Source organism: Microcaecilia unicolor, chromosome 1 (genome assembly GCF_901765095.1).
Source record: "Microcaecilia unicolor chromosome 1, aMicUni1.1, whole genome shotgun sequence".
Lineage (NCBI taxonomy): Eukaryota > Metazoa > Chordata > Amphibia > Gymnophiona > Siphonopidae > Microcaecilia > Microcaecilia unicolor.
The window spans coordinates 209,261,608-209,278,956 of NC_044031.1; the positions used below are offsets into that span (position 1 = coordinate 209,261,608).

The 17,349-nt window shown below is 48.7% G+C and overlaps 1 protein-coding gene across 3 annotated transcripts in view; it reads right to left on the reverse strand.

Annotated features, from left to right (window-relative positions):
• The window catches only part of CDK13 (cyclin dependent kinase 13), a 297,924-nt gene that overhangs the window by 71,930 nt on the left and 208,645 nt on the right, over nucleotides 1–17,349 (reverse strand). For all 3 annotated transcript variants that reach the window (XM_030203912.1, XM_030203919.1, XM_030203903.1), the window contains 3 exons: nucleotides 15,895–15,996; nucleotides 13,740–13,817; nucleotides 9,762–9,878 (listed from right to left, as the gene is read on the reverse strand). In XM_030203912.1, the coding sequence (XP_030059772.1) occupies nucleotides 9,762–9,878; nucleotides 13,740–13,817; nucleotides 15,895–15,996 (297 nt within the window). The remainder of the gene's footprint in view (nucleotides 1–9,761; nucleotides 9,879–13,739; nucleotides 13,818–15,894; nucleotides 15,997–17,349) is intronic.

Below are 17,349 nucleotides of genomic sequence, written 5' to 3' on the forward strand. Positions count from 1 at the left end.
TCCTGCAACTCCCTTGACCCTTGGCGCCTGAGTTATGGGAGGTGGGGTGCAGGGAGGGAGTTCACGGCTCTCTCAGAGACCTCGGCACGACCTGGTCCCTCTTGCTGCTCACTTCTAAGTCTCGGCCAGGCGGGTAGAGCCAGCTCGCGGAGTGCCCCTTGCGTACCTCGTGGAGAGATGTTCACTTGCCTCTCTCTGCTCTGAGGAAATCGTCAGTCGATTGTCGGGCTCCACCAAGATTGCGTCGACAGTCTTGTGCGCCTGGAGCTCTGTTTATGGCTACGGCCTCGCTCCAATCTCTCAGCCCGATGCCGTTTCGGAGGGGTCAGAGCTCACTCAGGTAGGTCCTACCTCGGCGCCATCTTGGATGAATACAACCAGTTGTCCAGATATGGTGTACTCAAATCCCCTACCTCAGGAGAAACTCTGCCACAACCACCATGACCTTGGAAAATGTGCGAAGCACCGTAGCTAGTCCAAAGGGAAGGGTCTGAAACTGGAAATGGCGGGCCAGCATTGCAAAATGGAGAAAACGCTGGTGCAGAGGACAATTGGGAATATAAAGGTACACCTCCTTGAGATCCAGGAGGTTAAGAAACCCCCGACCCTCACCCCCCCCTCCTGGGCTACGCCACTGCCAGCATGGAGTGCAACATTTCCATGCGAAAATGCTAGACCTTTAAAAAAAAATGGTTCATATGTTTGAGGTCCAAGACTGGCCAGTAGGAACCTCCCTTTGGTACAACAAAATAGATCAAATAGCATCCCAGCCCCCACTCCCCCACAGGGATTGACACCCTAGCACACAGTTTCCGCAAGGCTCTGCATAGGAATTCCAAGAAAAAAATAAATTGCATACGGGAGCAGAGAACACTAATTTGTACCCATCTCTGATAAAGCGAAGATACTTAACTGTAGCAGATATTCCCCGAGGACAGCAGGCTTCATAGTCTCACGTGTGGGTAGACGCTGATCCGCGTCATCTGGTCTGGCATTTATGCCAAAGTAAAAGAGCTTTGTGAAGCATGAGCCGTGCTCCACTGAGCATGCGTGAGTGCCTTCCCGCCGGCCGCGAGAACGTGGTTCCCTCAGTTCAATGTTAAAGCAAAAACAAAGAAAAATAAAATAAGGAAATAGACAACTCCAAGGGGAGGTGGGTGGGATTGTGAGAATATGAAGCCTGCTGTCCTCAGAGAATACCTGCTATAGGTAAGTATCTTCGCTTTCTCAGAGGACAAGCAGGCTGCCATATTCTCACGTGTGGGGAATCCCTAGCATCCAGGCTCACCGAAAACAACAAAAACTGGTCAATTGGGCCTCGCAACAGTGAGAACATTACACAGATTAACCTGAAACTATATACAATCTGAATGAAAGTGAAGCCTGAAATAGAATAAAATGGGCCTAGGAGGGTGGAGTTGGATTCTAGACCCCAAACAGATTCTGCAACACTGACTGCTCAAACTAACTGTCGCATCGGGTATCCTGCTCAAGGCAGTAATGTGATGTGAATGTGTGGACTGAAGACCATATCACAGCCTTACAAATTTCTTCAATGGAGGCTGACCTCGTGGGCTATGGACGCAGCCATGGCTCTGATATTATGAGCTGTGACATGACCCTCCAAGGCTAACCCATCCTGGGCATAAGTGAAGGAACTGCAATCTGTCAGCCAAAATGAGATGGTGCATTTCCTGATTGCGACCCCCCCCCCCCATCCTGTTGGGATCAAAAGAAACAAAAAGCTGGGTGGACTGTCTGTGGGGCCTTGTCCGCTCCACATAATAGATCAATGCTCGCTTGCAGTCCAAGGTGTACAAGGTATTCTCTCCAGGATGGGCAAGAGGTCGGGGAAAGAATGTTGGCAAGACAATCGACTGGTTCAGATGGAACTCCAACACCACCTTCAGCAAGGTGCATGCGAAGGATTACTCTATTGTGATGAAACTTAGTATACGGTGCATCCACTACTAAGGCCTGAAACTCACTGACCCTACGAGCTGAAGTAATAGCCACCAAGATGGGAGGAATTCAGTGGCTCAAAAGGAGCTTTCATCAGCTGGGTGAGAATGATATTAACATCTCACGACACTGGTGACAAAAGCAAACCTCTCATGAAGTGAACAACTAAAGGCTGTCCAGAGTTTGGCTTACCTTCTACACGTTGATAATAAGCACTAATTGCACTAAGGTGAACCCTTACGGAGTTGGTCTTAAGTGTAGGACAAGAAAGGGGATCTAAGGCCCTGCTCTCACAGCAGACGGCAAACCTCGTCCATTTAAAAGAGTAACACCTCTTAGTGGAATCTTTCCTGGAAGCTAGCAAGACCTGGGAGACACCCTCCAAAAGACCCAAAGAAGTGAATTCTAAGCTCTCAACATCCAAGCTGTGAGAGCCAGAGACTGGAGGTTGGGATGTACAAGCGACCCCTCATTCTGAGTGATGAGGGTCAAAAAACACTCCAATCACAGTTCTTTGGAGGATAATTCCAGAAGGAGGAGGAACTAAATCTGCAGCGGCCAATACAGCACAATCAAAATCATAGTTCCGCAGTCTTGCTTGAGTTTCAACAAAGTTTTCCCCACTAGAGGTATGGGAGGATACGCATACAGAAGACCTGTCCCCAATTGAGGAGGAAGGCATCTGACACTAGTCTGCTGTGGGCCTGAAGCCTGGAACAGAACTGAGGGAATTTATAGTTGATCTGATTGGCAAAAAGATCCACCGAGGGGGTGCCCTACTATCGGAACATCTTGTGGGCAATGCCCATGTGAACAGACAACTCGTGTGGTTGCATTATCCTGCTCAGACTGTCAGCCAGGGTGTTGTTTGCACCCACCAGTTAAGTGGCTCGAAGGAACATGCCATGCAGGTGAGCCCAATGCCACATCCAGGCAGCCTCCCGACACAGAAGGCGTGATCCGGTGCCTCCCTACTTATTGATGTAACACATTGCAACCTGTCTCTTTGAACGAGAATAATTTGATGGGACAGCCGATCTCTGAAAGCCTTTAGAGCATTCCAGACTGCTTGAAGCTTCAGGAGGTTGATCTGAAGATTTGTTTCCTGGAGGAACCAAGTTCCTTGAATGTGAAGTCCATCTACATGAGTTCCCTATTCCAGGAGAGAGGCATCCGTCGTCAGCACCTTTTGTGACTGAGGAATTTGGAATAGAAGTCCCAGAGTCAAATTGGATCGAACTGTCCACCACTGAAGAGAGCAAGCAAGCTCTGGGGACACTTGGATGACATCCTCCAGATTCCCCGTGGCTTGCTAACACTGAGAAGCCAGGGTCCATTGAGCTGGTCTCATGTAAAGACGTGTCATGAGTGTAATGTAAAATATGGAAGCCATGTGGCCCAGTAATCTCAATATCTGCCGAACTGTGAACTACCGAGAGGCTCAAACCTTGAACGCCAGCAAGACAAGGTTGTCTGCTCTGGCTTCTGGGAGATAGGCTCGAACCTTCTGTGTGTCGAGCAGGGCTCCTATGAATTCCAATTTCTGGATAGGGTGTAGATGGGACTTGGAGTAGTTTAAAATGAACCTTAGTAGTTCCAGCACCCAAATAGTCATCCACATGGACTCCTGAACACTGTCCTCCGAGGTGCTCTTCACCAGCCAATTGTTGAGATATGGGAACACAGACTCCCAGTCTGTGTAGCAATGCTGCGACTACCACTAATCACTTGGTGAAGACCCTGGGAGCTGATGCGAGGTCAAAAGGCAACACACGGTAATGAAAGTGATGTGTTCCTAGTCGAAATCGAAGATACTTCCAATGGGCAGGAATATATGCATCCTTTAAGTCCAGAGTGCATAGCCAATCGGTTTTCTGACTCATGGGGAGAAGGGTGCCCAGGGAAACCATCCTGAACTTCTCTCAAACTAGAAATTTGTTCAAGGTCCTTAGGTCTAGGATGGGAAGCATCCCCACATCTTCTTTTGCATAAGGAAGTGCGTCAAATAGAATCCCTGCCCTTCTTCCCCTGGTGGAACGGGTTCGACTGCATGGGCCTTCAGAAGGGTGGAGAGTTCCTCTGCCAAGTACCTGCTTGTGCTGAATGAGCTCTCGGTGGGCAATTTGGAGGTTTGGAATGCCAATTGAGGGTGTATCCGAGACAGACTATTTGAAGAACCCACCAGTTGGAGGTTACGAAAGGCCACCTTTGGTGAAAAATTTTTACCCTCCCCCTCACCGGCAAGTCGTCCGGAACGGACGCTTTTACTGCGGTCATGCTCTGCTGGAGCCAGTCAAAAACTTGGCCCTTGCTTTGACTGGGGAGCAACAGAGGCCTTAGGTGAGCACTGTTGACGAGAATGAGCGTGCTGGGGCTGAGCCGGAGTGTACCTAAGCCTAGAGTAGTAGTAGAGGGCACTCCTTGATTTGCCAAAAAACATCCTAAATGAGGAGGTGGATACAGAAGGCGCCCGGCAGGAGAGAGAAGAGATATCAGTATGTTTCTTGATTTGGTCAGTGACCTCCTCAACCTTCTCTCCAAAAAGGTTATCCCCCCGACATGGGACATCCGCTAACCTCTGCTGAACAGAATGTTCCAAGTCAGAAACACGCAGCCATGAGAGTCTGCGAATTGCTATACTCTGAGCAGAGATCCTAGATGCCACATCAAACGTGTCATTAAGTGCTCCTGGCCAAGAACTTTTGACACGCCTTCTGCTGCTTGACCAACTGGCAAAAAGGCTCGGCCTGCTCCATAGGGAGCGTATCAACCAAGTCTGACAGTTGTTGTACAGAGTTCCGCAAGTAAATGCTCGTGAAGAGCTGGTATGACTGAATATGGGAGATGAGCATAGAGGCCTGGCACATCTTTCTCCCAAAAGAATCCAGGGGTCTAGCTTCTCTGCCTGGGGGAGCCAAGGTATAGTTCCTAGTACTCCTGATTCCACAACCATGGAGTTGTGAGGCAACTGAGGTTGCACAATACCAGGCTCACCGTGGATCCGGTACTGGGTGTCAATCATTTTGGGAACAACAGGTACCAACAGAAAGGTAAGATCAGTTCCTGACAAGGACGGCCTTGAATACTTCGTGGAGAGCAGCTGTCACAGCCTCCTCAGGAGAGGAGGTATAGTCCAGGACTTCAAGCATCTTGGCCCTGGGTTCATCCTCCATTTCTCCAGGGAATGGAATAGCATCAGCCATTTCCCTCACCAAAGATGGGAAAGAGAGGTGGAGACTGTCTCCTCGCAGGTAGTGGGGAGGGCTCAGAAGGAATACAATAAGACTAGGAGGAGGAAAAGTATCTTGGATCCTCCTCTGATTCTCATGAGTGCTCCTTCTCAGATAAAATCTCCCTACGAGATGACCGAGACTGAGTCTGCCTTGATGCCAAGGAATCATGTCCCCGAGAGTGGCGCCGAGCGACTGGCTCCCCGCCTTGACTCCGGTGAAGCTTCCTCCACTGATGTCAAGGGGGTACCGGCCTGGAAGGCAGTTGATACTGGGGCTGCAAGTGGTGCCAGAGGCCGCACCGCAGGCTGAGGGCCTGTCGGGGTCGCAGCGGGAGGTATGGCAGGCGCATGCACCCCCAATACTGAAGCACATCGCTGCATGAGGCCCATCCAGCAGCTCAGGGAGCACGGCCCTGATGCACTCATCAAGGGCCGACATCGGGGAAAAACTGGGGTATCGGCTGAGGCACAGATTGCAGAACTGCTGAGGCCAATACGGAAACAGGATCTCGGCTGCTTGGAGACAATCGCATCGGCACCTCCTGAATGGAGAGAGAGAGGTCCTCCCGGTGCCCCGGAGCTCCTAGCACCGTGTATAGAGGGTGATCAATGACAGTGCTTCTTGGCCTTCACCCGAAACACGTCACCTATGCTGCTCCTCGGTGCCGACACGGATGACGTTGAATCCTCACATCGCCTCGGGGTCGGGTCAGACAATGGACGGTCCAGGGGTCCTGCACAGCAGGAGGTTTTGAGACCCACTCAATGCTTCACTGCTCCCAGTGTCTTGAGGTCTCGAAGCAGTCATGCTCACCGATACTCCAGACCTGGTTCCAAAAATCTTTTCGCGTTGAGCCTCCCAGGAAACCTGCGTCCTCTTCTTCATACAAAGACAGAGAAAACAGGTAGTAGGGCTATGGTCGGGCCCAAAAAACTGCAGACACCAAGAATGGATGTCCTTTCCTGAGATGGTCCAGTTGCACAGGGTACAATGCTTGAAGCCACATGGAGTCTTTGTGGACGGGAAGACCTCGCCTGCCAAATCAAATAGCTAAATAATGCCTGAAAAGGGGTGAAGGCACACACACACACACAAAAAAAAAGAGGGTTCCCAACTGGAGTCAGGGGCTAAAAGCAGACCACATCAAAAATAAAGAAAACAAACAAGGGCAAAACTATACTAAGAAAACAAAAGGAAACTCCTTTTTTTTTTTTTTTTAAACAATTTGAATAAAGAAGAAAAAAACAAAGGCCGAAGGCACTAAAAAAAGTTCTTACCTGGACATGTGAAGAGAGACCAAAAAGCACAGCTTCTCTTCATGCGGAAAAAATGAAACTGAGGGAACCACTTTCTTGTGGCAGGCGGGAAGGCACTTGCTCATCCGCAGTGGAGTGCGGCTCGCACTTCACAAAGCTCTTTTCTTTTACTTTGGCATAAATGCTGGACTGGATGATGTGGATCGGCATCTACCCACACGTGATAATATAAAGCCTGTTTTTCCTCGAAGAATGTTGAGAACCCACTGGCCTGACTTAAGTCTAGCCCCACTGCTCGAAAAGCAGGGTCAGCCGACTCCCTGTTTGTTGCACCAAACAGTGGGCTGGCGCCTCAACACTGGGTAGTTCTCACAGAGGGCAAAGGATGGGACATGAGCCCCAGGCCTCTCTTGTTATGTCGAAAAGAAGACTGCTGCTGAAAATGGGATCTCTGAAACCCCCAAGACGTCGCTGCCATTGTGGAACCCCACCCTGGTCGAAACTTTGGTGCTTCCTGAAAATGGATATGGGTCATGCCCGTCCTGAACGGAGGCCTCCTCTGACCCTTAGGCAATTGCTGCATCTTGGAACCCCTCCCCCCCAGATTCTCTTTTTCCAATTTAAAGTTTTATTCAACACTTCAAGGATCATACAATACATGTAATCGCGTAGTCTCCAGGCTACCAGTTCTCATAAGCAACAAAAACCTCAACATCAATAACCAAAATTATATTGTTTTTCTCCTCTCCCTCCCACCCCCCTCCCTGCTCCTTTTATCATGGCTAACTCTCTTGCTTATCATTATCAGTGGTCTTTAGTCTTTCTAAATGTGTCCACTCTGTCGCATCAGGTCTGAATCTCCCATTCCTCTGATCTGTCAACTTTTCCAGTTCTGCTAAAGTCTGGATCCTTATTTTCCAATCCTTAATAGAAGGTCCCACTTGTAATTTCCAATGTGCTGCAATCTCCAGTTTAGCTGACGCCAAACAAATTCTTTTCAATCTCCTCTGCCACTTTTGGCCAGTTTTGTTTCCCCAGCCTAGAAGGCACCATTTCGGGTCTCTTAGAAACTGGGAGTCTACGAGGAGTGTCATTTGTGTAACTACTTCCCCCCAGAAGGGCTGCAGAGAACCCCCAGATCCTCGATTAACTTCGAGGTCCTCCCCGAACAGCATCCAGCTTAGAGGCAGTGTCTGCCACCCAACAGGGAAACCACAAGAGCTGAGCTTTCACAGCCACCACCGCTGCTTAGCAGACGCCCACGCAAGGTCATACAATGAATGCGCTAAATAAGCCAAGCCGGATTCCAGTGATGGAAAATCCGTCATCGGCCGATCCTTCCCCAATGCCACATCTGCTGCCTGCTGGACCCAGGCGGGGCAAGCCTTTGCCATGTAGGAGCTGCAGATGGAGGCTTGGAGCGACATCGCCAACACCTCGAAGGCCTGTTTCAAGGATGCCTTCAGCTTCCGGTCCTGAACATCCTTCAACGCTATACCCCCCTCCACTGGCAGGGTAGTCTTCTTGGTGACCGCCACCATCAGAGTGTCCACCTTAGTGAGCTTCAACTTCTCCAAGTAATTCTGTGGCACAGGATACAGGTGAGACACAGCCTTCGCTGCCTGCAGGCCAGCATCTAGAGTGGACCACTTTGCCAGGACAAGCTCTTCTATAGCTTTGTGCACTGGAAAGGACCGAGCTGGTCTCGTGGTGCTCTCTATTTTGGGGTTAGCCATGGTCAGCGCTGGGGACTTGTCCACCGAAATGCTCGGGGCTTGAAGCACATACACAATCAAGGAGGGCAATTCCTCCTTATGAAATATCCAGACATAGGGTCATCTGGCTCCAAAGCCAGAAGCTCCCCCTCCTCCAGGTCCCCTTCTAGGAGAGAATGTTCTGACCCGTTGGACAAGGCCAGTTCAGACCACGGAGTGGAAAGGGGCGCATAGGGGGGAAGGAGGGGCTAACAACCCCACTTCAGAAGCAACTTCCATACACCTCCTCTTTTCAGGAGGCACCAGAGGTAAAATCTGAAAGCCCAAAGGTGTCCAATGTTTCATCAGAAGTACAAAATTAGGGAGGGGGGAGAGGAATCTCCAACCCTGAAGCTATAGGCACTCCTGCCTCAAGCGATGACAAATCCACAGAATCCCTGGGTTCCCTCCCCCCCCGCCGCGATGAGGACACCACGTGGTCCGGCAGCAAGATGGCCACGGGTGAAGTCACGTCCAAAGAAAAAGGAGAATGCACGAGGGAAGGCACCATATTAGCAACCAGCATCGTGGATTCCCCCAGTCGTGTCAGCGCACCCCCCCCCCCCCCAACCACAAGAGACAACACACTGCCCACCGCTTTCTGCAGCGGGAACAGCATTTCACAGTTTCTGCAGCCATCCCCCTCGAATTGCGACTGTTGGGACTCTGTAAAAGTAAAAGGAACACTCACCACCCAAGTCAGCTTACCGCAGTTCCAGCACACCACCACCACCACCACAAGAGGCATGCCAAGATAGCCCTCAGCACAAACAGTCTCCCTTGATGCCAACTGAAGATGGTGGAACAGAATTGAGGTAGAGAAAGTGGGAACAATGGCAGAGGGAAACCCGGAGTGAGCGAGGGACCTGGGGTGACCAGGTATGACCCCTAAAGCTGGCACAGCAAGAGTACCCCCATGCTCAACTGCCCAGGAGACTTAGGCCAGGAGTACCTCTAACAGAGGAATCCAGGAGCTAGAGGATGTCCATCTAGCAGCCTGCTGGAGATAGAGATATACTGGCTTTTGGGAGGAGCTATTCATCCTGTATCACTGGGTTGAAAGTCAGTGATCTTTATCTTCACCTGCTGGTAGATGGACACAACCCACTAGTTGCTGGATTAATCTGTTGCTGACGCTAAAGAATGATTCATCTGCTACTAACAACAAAGACTAAGACAAATGCAGGGCAGTTAGCAGAGACACAGGAGAGAACTGAGGCTGAACTAGAAGAGGGGAGTTCTACACCGAACCTACACTATCAGTGTGAAAAATAACCTGCAGATGGTATGTACTTGTGAGTACAAGTTGATGACTACACTGACAGAGGCTAGAAAATAGTAGCAGAATACTTCTGCTGACATCTTTTTGATGGAATAGAATCAATAGATGGATGTTCAGGCTTGCACTCAGAGCCTCCTGAAAGATCACAGCACTCCTTTACCTAACAGTGCAAACATGCTGAGTATAGTCTAATTTTTGTACCCCTTCCCACGATTCTTGTGGTGGTGCCCATCCATAATACAGAAAGACAAAAAAAAAAAATGTGTGTCCTTACAAAGCAAACTCTTCTCTGATTTTCCGACGATACTGCTTCTTTGGTTTCATGGTGTTGAAATATGGTAGCTTTATTACATCTGGCCATACAGCAGGACAAGGACTCCCACATATACGGCTGTAAAGAAAAATGAAAAAAAAAAAAATCATTTTATGAACAAGATAAGCTATTATGAAGATAAAGGCATGTTTCTAACTGCATCATGATAACAACCTTTTAAAATACTGACCAGTGATATTTTGTCAGATCTACTGCGCTGCTACATGGAAATAAATAAGAGGAAGAGAACAAGCACTGAGTGCTTTAATACAAATAAGGAATTTTTTTTAATGCAGTTAATCAGAAACATCTTAAAATAAGCATCCTTCTACTACCCCTTAGGTCCACTTAGTTAATTCTTACTGTAGAGAAGGACTTTTTACTTCTATATGAATGTGTGAGGTTGCTGCAAAAAGAAAATTAATAAAGTTAAAGAAAAAAAAAGTTTCCAGTTTGACAAATTCTGTAACCTAGTAGAAAAGTACATTTTTTTTTCTTGTTAATTAAAAACAGAAAACTTTTCTTCAGTGATTAAAAATGAAATACTGGTAGATCACTAGTACTTTAATGCCATCTAGTGGCATGTAGTATAACACTTACCCACTGTATGTAAATCTATTGCATGCACAATCCTGAAAACCTGACTGGCTAGGTGTGTTTACAGGAAATTTTGAGACATACTGCTTCCTCATTATCTCTCTAGAGCAGGGATGGGCAACCAAGGTCTAGAGTCTAGACCAGTACAGACCCTTAATTTATGCTCTCCTGCCAGCAGGTGGAGAATGAGAACTAATGACTTGTAACATCACCACTTAAGTACCCTGTGTAGCCAGTGACCAATCAGTATTTCTCATCAGGTGGTAGGATGAGCTATCCTCTGCAGTCTAAGCTTGGTGTGGTACAATTTGATTCTGTTTGGGGTTTTTTTTGGGAATGTTTTGTGCCTCGGTCATTTTTCCTCGGGTAGGGCAATGCACTTGAGTGTTTGTACTAAGTCTGCGCAACAGACAAGTAAAATAATCTTGTCTGTGGCTTCCTTAGCAGCCGGTGCAGAGAGCCTTAACTTTCTGTTCAGCTCCACCTATCTCAAGTGTACAGGCCTGCCTGGGGTTACTTGTCAGGCTACGATGGGCCAATGAATAAGCGTATGAGCTGGGCTGTATGTGGGGAGTGTCATTCAGTCTCAGTGGTGTCCAGGTTTTGTCACCCCTCTGAGGAAAGTCTTGTCAGTTCTTTTCTAACTAATCCAATTGAAGGGAGCACTGAAATTTTGGTGGGAACTGCCACCATTTTGAATACCACTTGGCAATTACAACTTTAGATGTGCCGCTTGCTTTAGCACCTGTACATGTGGAATCTTCGATTCAGAATTCAATTCAGTAGAGGCCAATCGAATTTCAATTTTAGATTTGGCACTGAACCAAGCTTGAAATCTGGTTTCGGGTTTTGGCTGAAAATGCCAGTGCATTTTCTGCTGAAACCAAAACTCCCCCCCCTCCCCCTGAGATCACTTTCCGTCCCTGATCCTGCTTGACCACCTGTAGGCTTCTTCTCGGGCCTACCTAAAGTAGTTCCGGTGGTCTAGTGGCTTCTTTGGGGTCAGGAACAAATCTGCACGGTGTCACTGCTCGGTAGAAATGGCTGCTGCAGGAACTCCTGGCAGCCATATGTACTGGAACTGGCTGTATGCAGGAGCGAGTGGGTCTACCATCAATGATGAGGTAGGCCCAAGGAAAGGGTGGGGGGTTGGTTAGGTGGGGGATGTAGGGTGGAGGGACAGATTCAGTTTTGGTTTCTGTGAAACAAAGTGACCAATTTCGTTCACAGATTCAGTTGGGCTCTACAATTCAGCATAATTCCTATTCTCTGGCTGGGTTTTCATATGAATTTGTACTGCTTTTCCACCATGCCTACTGTATGAGGAAGGGCTTTGGTGCAGAGACCTATTTGGAAGAGTGTATCCCAAGGCCCTTTGGGGTCCAATATGGTGCTTCTGAACACCCCATTTTCAGGAAGAATGAATTAGAAGATGCAGCTTCCTTTGGTTCTGCTAATTTGGGCAGTCAAGGCCAGAATTCTTTAGACCAATTGTTGATCTGGAGGAGGGGAAGTCTTCAGCAGACAGAGGTTCCTCCAGAAAGGATCCTTCTATAGTATGACTGTTTAAGAATGGTTAGTTCTCATTTCTCATGTCTGTGTAAAGTTTGCTGACTTCTCTAACTAGAGCTAAGGTGGATGATACTCTGCTGGTAGGAATTAGTAAGCCCTCAGGAGCTGGTACACCATATCATAAAAGACTTACTGGGTAATATTCAGCCAGTGGCAGTCACTGTTTTTAAATGATGAAAGTTGCCTGCTAAGTTATTTTTATTTTTTTTTTACATTTGTACCCTGCGCTTTCCCACTCATGGCAGGCTCAATGCGGCTTACATATTGTATTCAGGTACTTATTTGTACCTGGGGCAATGGAGGGTTAAGTGACTTGCCCAGAGTCACAAGGAGCTGCCTGTGCCTGAAGTGGGAATCAAACTCAGTTCCTCAGTTCTCCAGGACCAAAGTCCACCACCCTAACCACTCCACCAGACCCAGGTATTCAATGCCCAGCAGTATCTGAGCACTGGTATTGAATATCTGGGCCTGACTGGACTGCTGCTGGCTGCCTGAACTTATATGGGTCCTGGCCAATATGTTAAAAGTGCTTGTTTCTTTCTTCTGAACCCCCCCCCCCCCCCCCAATGGGGCCTATCTATATCCTTGATAGTCCAGTGCAGGAACAATCCCCTCACTTCTGTCCCTAGCAATTGCCTCCATTAAAATGGCTGCCACCAGCTCTAGCGGTAGCCCATATATGGAAAGCTAACCTCTAGCTTAGTATCGCAAAGCTATGTGGTTGCTTGCTGATTTCACTGCCAGCACTTGCATAGCTGGATTGCTTTTGGCAAACCTCTGGGAACCCCCCTCCCCCCCCCCACACCGTGAAAATTGGAGAACAGAAAAAGGGAAACTATAGTCCATTAGAATGGACAACATGAGAAACTATTATATGCAGTGTACTCTTATCTACATGTGGAAAATAAACCTAAGACCACCAGTATCTTCAAAAACGTGAATACGGCAAGAAAGTGTGCAAAAACAATACTTTTCAGTATAAATACCAATTAACAACAAGAAACATACACAAGATAACAGAAATACCCACCAACTCTCACCCTCCCACCCCAAGTAATTATCTTCTATAACTGTCAAACAAGTTATCTCTTGAAAGCAAACAGTATAAAATTATCTATTTAACAATATACTACAATCTCTACGTGGGAGAGCTGTCCAGTACAGTTCCCAGATATTCTGAAACTGCGTCCATTTCCTATCACTCCCATTTACCACATCCCTATGTTCCACGGGCACTAAGTCAAACAGAGATCTTTTCCAGTAACATAGTAGATGACGGCTGAAAAAAAGACCTGCATGGTCCATCCAGTCTGCCCAACAAGATAAACTCATATGTGCTACTGTTTGTGTATACCTTATCTTGATTTGTATCTGCCATTTTCAGGGCACAGACCGTAGAAGTCTGCCCAGCACCAGCTCTGCCTCCCACCCCGGCTCTGCCACCCAATCTCGGCTAAGCTTCTGAGGATCCATTCCTTCTGAACAGGATTCCTTTATGTTTATCCCACGCATGTTTGAATTCCGTTACCTATCCTGAAAACGACTAGCTGGGTGCACCCCGAGAACTGGGATGAAAACCTCTGGACTAGCCACTGGCTGTACAGGATACTTAAGTGGAGATGTCACAAGACATTAGTTCACAGTCTCCACCTGCTGGAAGGAGAGCATACACCAAGTTAAGATCCTTTAGATAGTAGTACACAGACTAATCTTAAAAAATCCATCTTCTGTGAGAATTCTTGGTAGAAGATGCTAAAATATGTACATTACCTTATTAGTTCCAGCTGAAGCAGCTCTTGATTTGCTTGAAAGATTGGCTTCTTAGTGAAAAGCTCACCAAGGATGCACCTATAAGGTAACAGTTTTAAGGTAGATATTAAACAAATTACTGTTTAGACAATAACTACTCATCTTAACCCTGTTTAGGGCCTGATGTACAAAGGCAACGGTAAAATTTAGAAAGTCACAAACAGCGACTGATACACAAAAGGGGACCACATGCAAATGAGCCACATGGATCCTCCTTTGTGCATTGGTTGCTGGTTGCAACTCCGAGCTGTCAAACGTGGTTGACAGCTCTGGATGCAGACCTGACTCCAACATCCCCCATCGACACCCCTGCACCCCCAAGGAACAAATCCCCAGGGGTCCAGTGGGGTCTCCTAACCAAAGCAATCCCAAGGGGCCAGTGGGGTCTCCCTAACACAAGCAATCCCAAGGGGTCCAGTGGGGTCTCCCTAACACAAGCAATCCCCAGGGGTCCAGTGGGCTCCCTAACACAAGCAAGCCCCTGGGGTCCAGTGCTCCAGTGGACCTCTGACCCCTCCAAGCCCCCGGGGATTGTGTTAGGGGTCCACTGAAACCCTCCCACGAACCCCCCTCCTGGCCACCTAACACAAGCAATACTCAGTGGTCCACTGGACCCCCAGACCTCTGTCCACCCACACCCCCCAACGTAAGCAATTCCCGGTGGTCCAGTAGAACCCCACACCCCCTCCCAGTTGACTGGACCCCTGGACTGCTCCCCCCTCTGGACCTCCACCTGGCCCCCTAACACAAGCAATCCCCGGGGGTCCATTAAGCACCTTTCCCCCCACCCCCACTGGTCCCCTAACTCAAGCAATCACTGGAGGTCCACTGGGGCCCCTAACACAAGCAATCCCTGGGAGTTCACTGGGCCACCGAACCCCACCCCTCCGGGTCCCCTAACACAAGCAATCCCCGGGGGTTCACTGAGCCACCAGACCCCTCCTCTCTGGTTCTCCTAACATAAGCAATCCCTGGGGGGGGGGGGGGGGGGGTCCTCTGGGACCCTCCCCTCCAGTCCCCCTAACACAAGCAATATCTGGGGGTCCTCTAGGCCCCTCCCCTACGGTTCCCCCTAACAAAAGCAATCCCTGGGGGGGTCCTCTGTGTCCCTTTAACACAAGCAATCCCTGGGGGTCCTCTGGATCCCTCCTCTACTGTCCCCCTAACACAAGCAATCCCTGGGAGTCCACTGCCCTGGGACCCTCCGCACCCTATCCTAACCCATTAACACAAGGAATCCCTGAGGATCCATTGGGCCCCCGCACCTCCTCCTGGGCCCCTAACAAAAACAATCTCTGCACCTCCTCCCAATTCCCTAACACAAGCAATCCCCAGTGGTCCAGTGGACCCTGACCCCTTCTCCCAAAGCGAGTATGGCCCTTGTAGTCCAGTGACCCCAACCCATCCACCCAAAGCAAGAATGTCCTTGGCTAGGGACCCCTCCCCCTATCTGGAAAGAGATGGAGACAGGAGGGCGGGAACAACACCTCCAACCCTCCTGCCTTGGGACCCACCCTACACAAAATGGCAGTGCCCAGCCCCCGGATACACCAGGCCGGAGCTGAGCAGTGCCATTTTGTGCAGGGAGGACCCCAAGGCAGGAGGGTGGGTGGTGTTGCTCCAGTTTTCCTGCCTCCATCTTTTTCCAGGTACAGGGAAGGGGAGGGCAAACCTAGACCACCAGGGCCATTGTTGCTTTTTTTTTTTTTTTTTTTTTTGGGGGGGGGGGGGGGGGAGTGCGGGTCCACTGGGAATTGCTTGCATTGGGGAGGGATTGGGGTCCACTGGACAACCAGGGATTTTTAACTATTTTTGGGGGGGGGGGGGGGTTCCTTCCTCTTTTGACAGCGCCAGAGCAGCCATAAAATTAGAGCTAGGCATTCTTGAGATCTGCATCGCCTGGAATTTTCATTAAACTACTAATGAGCTCACTGTAATACATCTGCATAGGGTTCTTGGTGGCTGCTAATGGCACATGTTAGAGTCACAGAAAACCCCTTTGTGGATTACTTGCTAAATAACGTTTGCTTTAGACTGGCTAGAACCAGTCTAAAGCAAACATTCTCAGCACGGTAAGCTTTGTGTATTGGAGCCTTAGTCTAAAAACTGTCCTTACCCGCAGCTCCAGACATCAATAGCAGGTGTGTAGCGCTCTTCCCCAAGCAATAGTTCAGGAGGCCGGTACCATAGTGTAATAACTTTGTTGGTATATGGTCGACTGCAAACAAAAAATAAAAAAATGTAATTAAATGCTATAAAGTTTACTTTTCTTTGCTAAAATCAAGAATGTGTCTTCAGCCATTATCAATAAAATATTTAATCCAACGTTTCACCAACATCAAACATATAAATGGCAAGTGTCCGACTCACCTGCACATGCGCAGTAGAGACTTCCCTCTCTGTTCCACCCTCGCGTCAAGACGTGATGACGTCAGAGGGCAGAACAGAGAGGGAAACGGAGTCGGACGCTGACACCTGGAAACGAACATCGCGCGATCCAACCTCCATCCTCCCCCCCCCCCCCCTCCATCCTCACCGCCGCTCCCGCCCCCCTCCGTATCGGGCCCCCTGCACTGACCTGACAGTGCCTCTCACCTCCGTGTAGAAGCGCTGCAGGCAGCAGCACAGCGATCTGCTGCCGTCTGCAGCGCTTTCACACGGAGGTGAGAGGCACTGTCAGGTCAGTGCAGGGGGCGGCGAAAAGGGTAGCTGGAAATCTTGCCCGTTTTAACGGGCTTAACGGCTAGTGTAAGGTATAAAAGGAAAACTGTCAATGAAGAAAAAATGATCTTCAGTGTTTTTCTTGGCAGTAACGCAAGGTAAAATTAGGTCTTACCTGATAATTTTCTTTCCTTTAGTCGCAGCAGATGAATCCAGGAACTGGTGGGTTCCATCCGCCCACCAGAAGGTGGAGATACAGACACTGAAAAGACAGTAGTGACCCTGGACACCCAGCTCCCTATCACCTCAGTATAGGTCGCATCTCCAAAGCAGAGGATAAGGATAAAATATTGAAACAAGAACACTCCTCACAACTATGCGGTAACAGCCAAACCCATAACTTGCACTTGTTAGAAAAAAACATCAATAACTGTAGTAACTCTTTTTCTTTCTTCTCATTCATCTCATCTTAATTTCAGAAAACAGCTCCCTCAGCCAAAGGAGGAAATGCACAGCTAGAACAATACAGGGTAGGGATCCTGGATTAATCTGCTGCGACAAAAGGAAAGAAAATTATCAGTAAGACCTAATTTTACCTTCCTTAGCCTCAGCAACAGATGAATCCAGGAATTGGTGGGATGAATCAAAGCAATCCCCTAATTAGGGTGGGAAGGCGCTGCCCCCCCCCCCCCCCCGAGTGAGCACTGTCGCCCCAAAAATCGCATCCTCCTACGCTGAAACATCAAATCTGTAGTGCTTAATAAAAGAATGGCGAGAAGCCTGTGGCAGCTTGAAAGATGTCGTCCAGAGAAAGGATCCCCGTTTCCGCCCAAGAAGTAGCTTGAGTGCGAGTTGAATGGGCACGCAAACTATCAGGAGGAATCTGACCTTTCAGAAGGTAAGCCGAAAG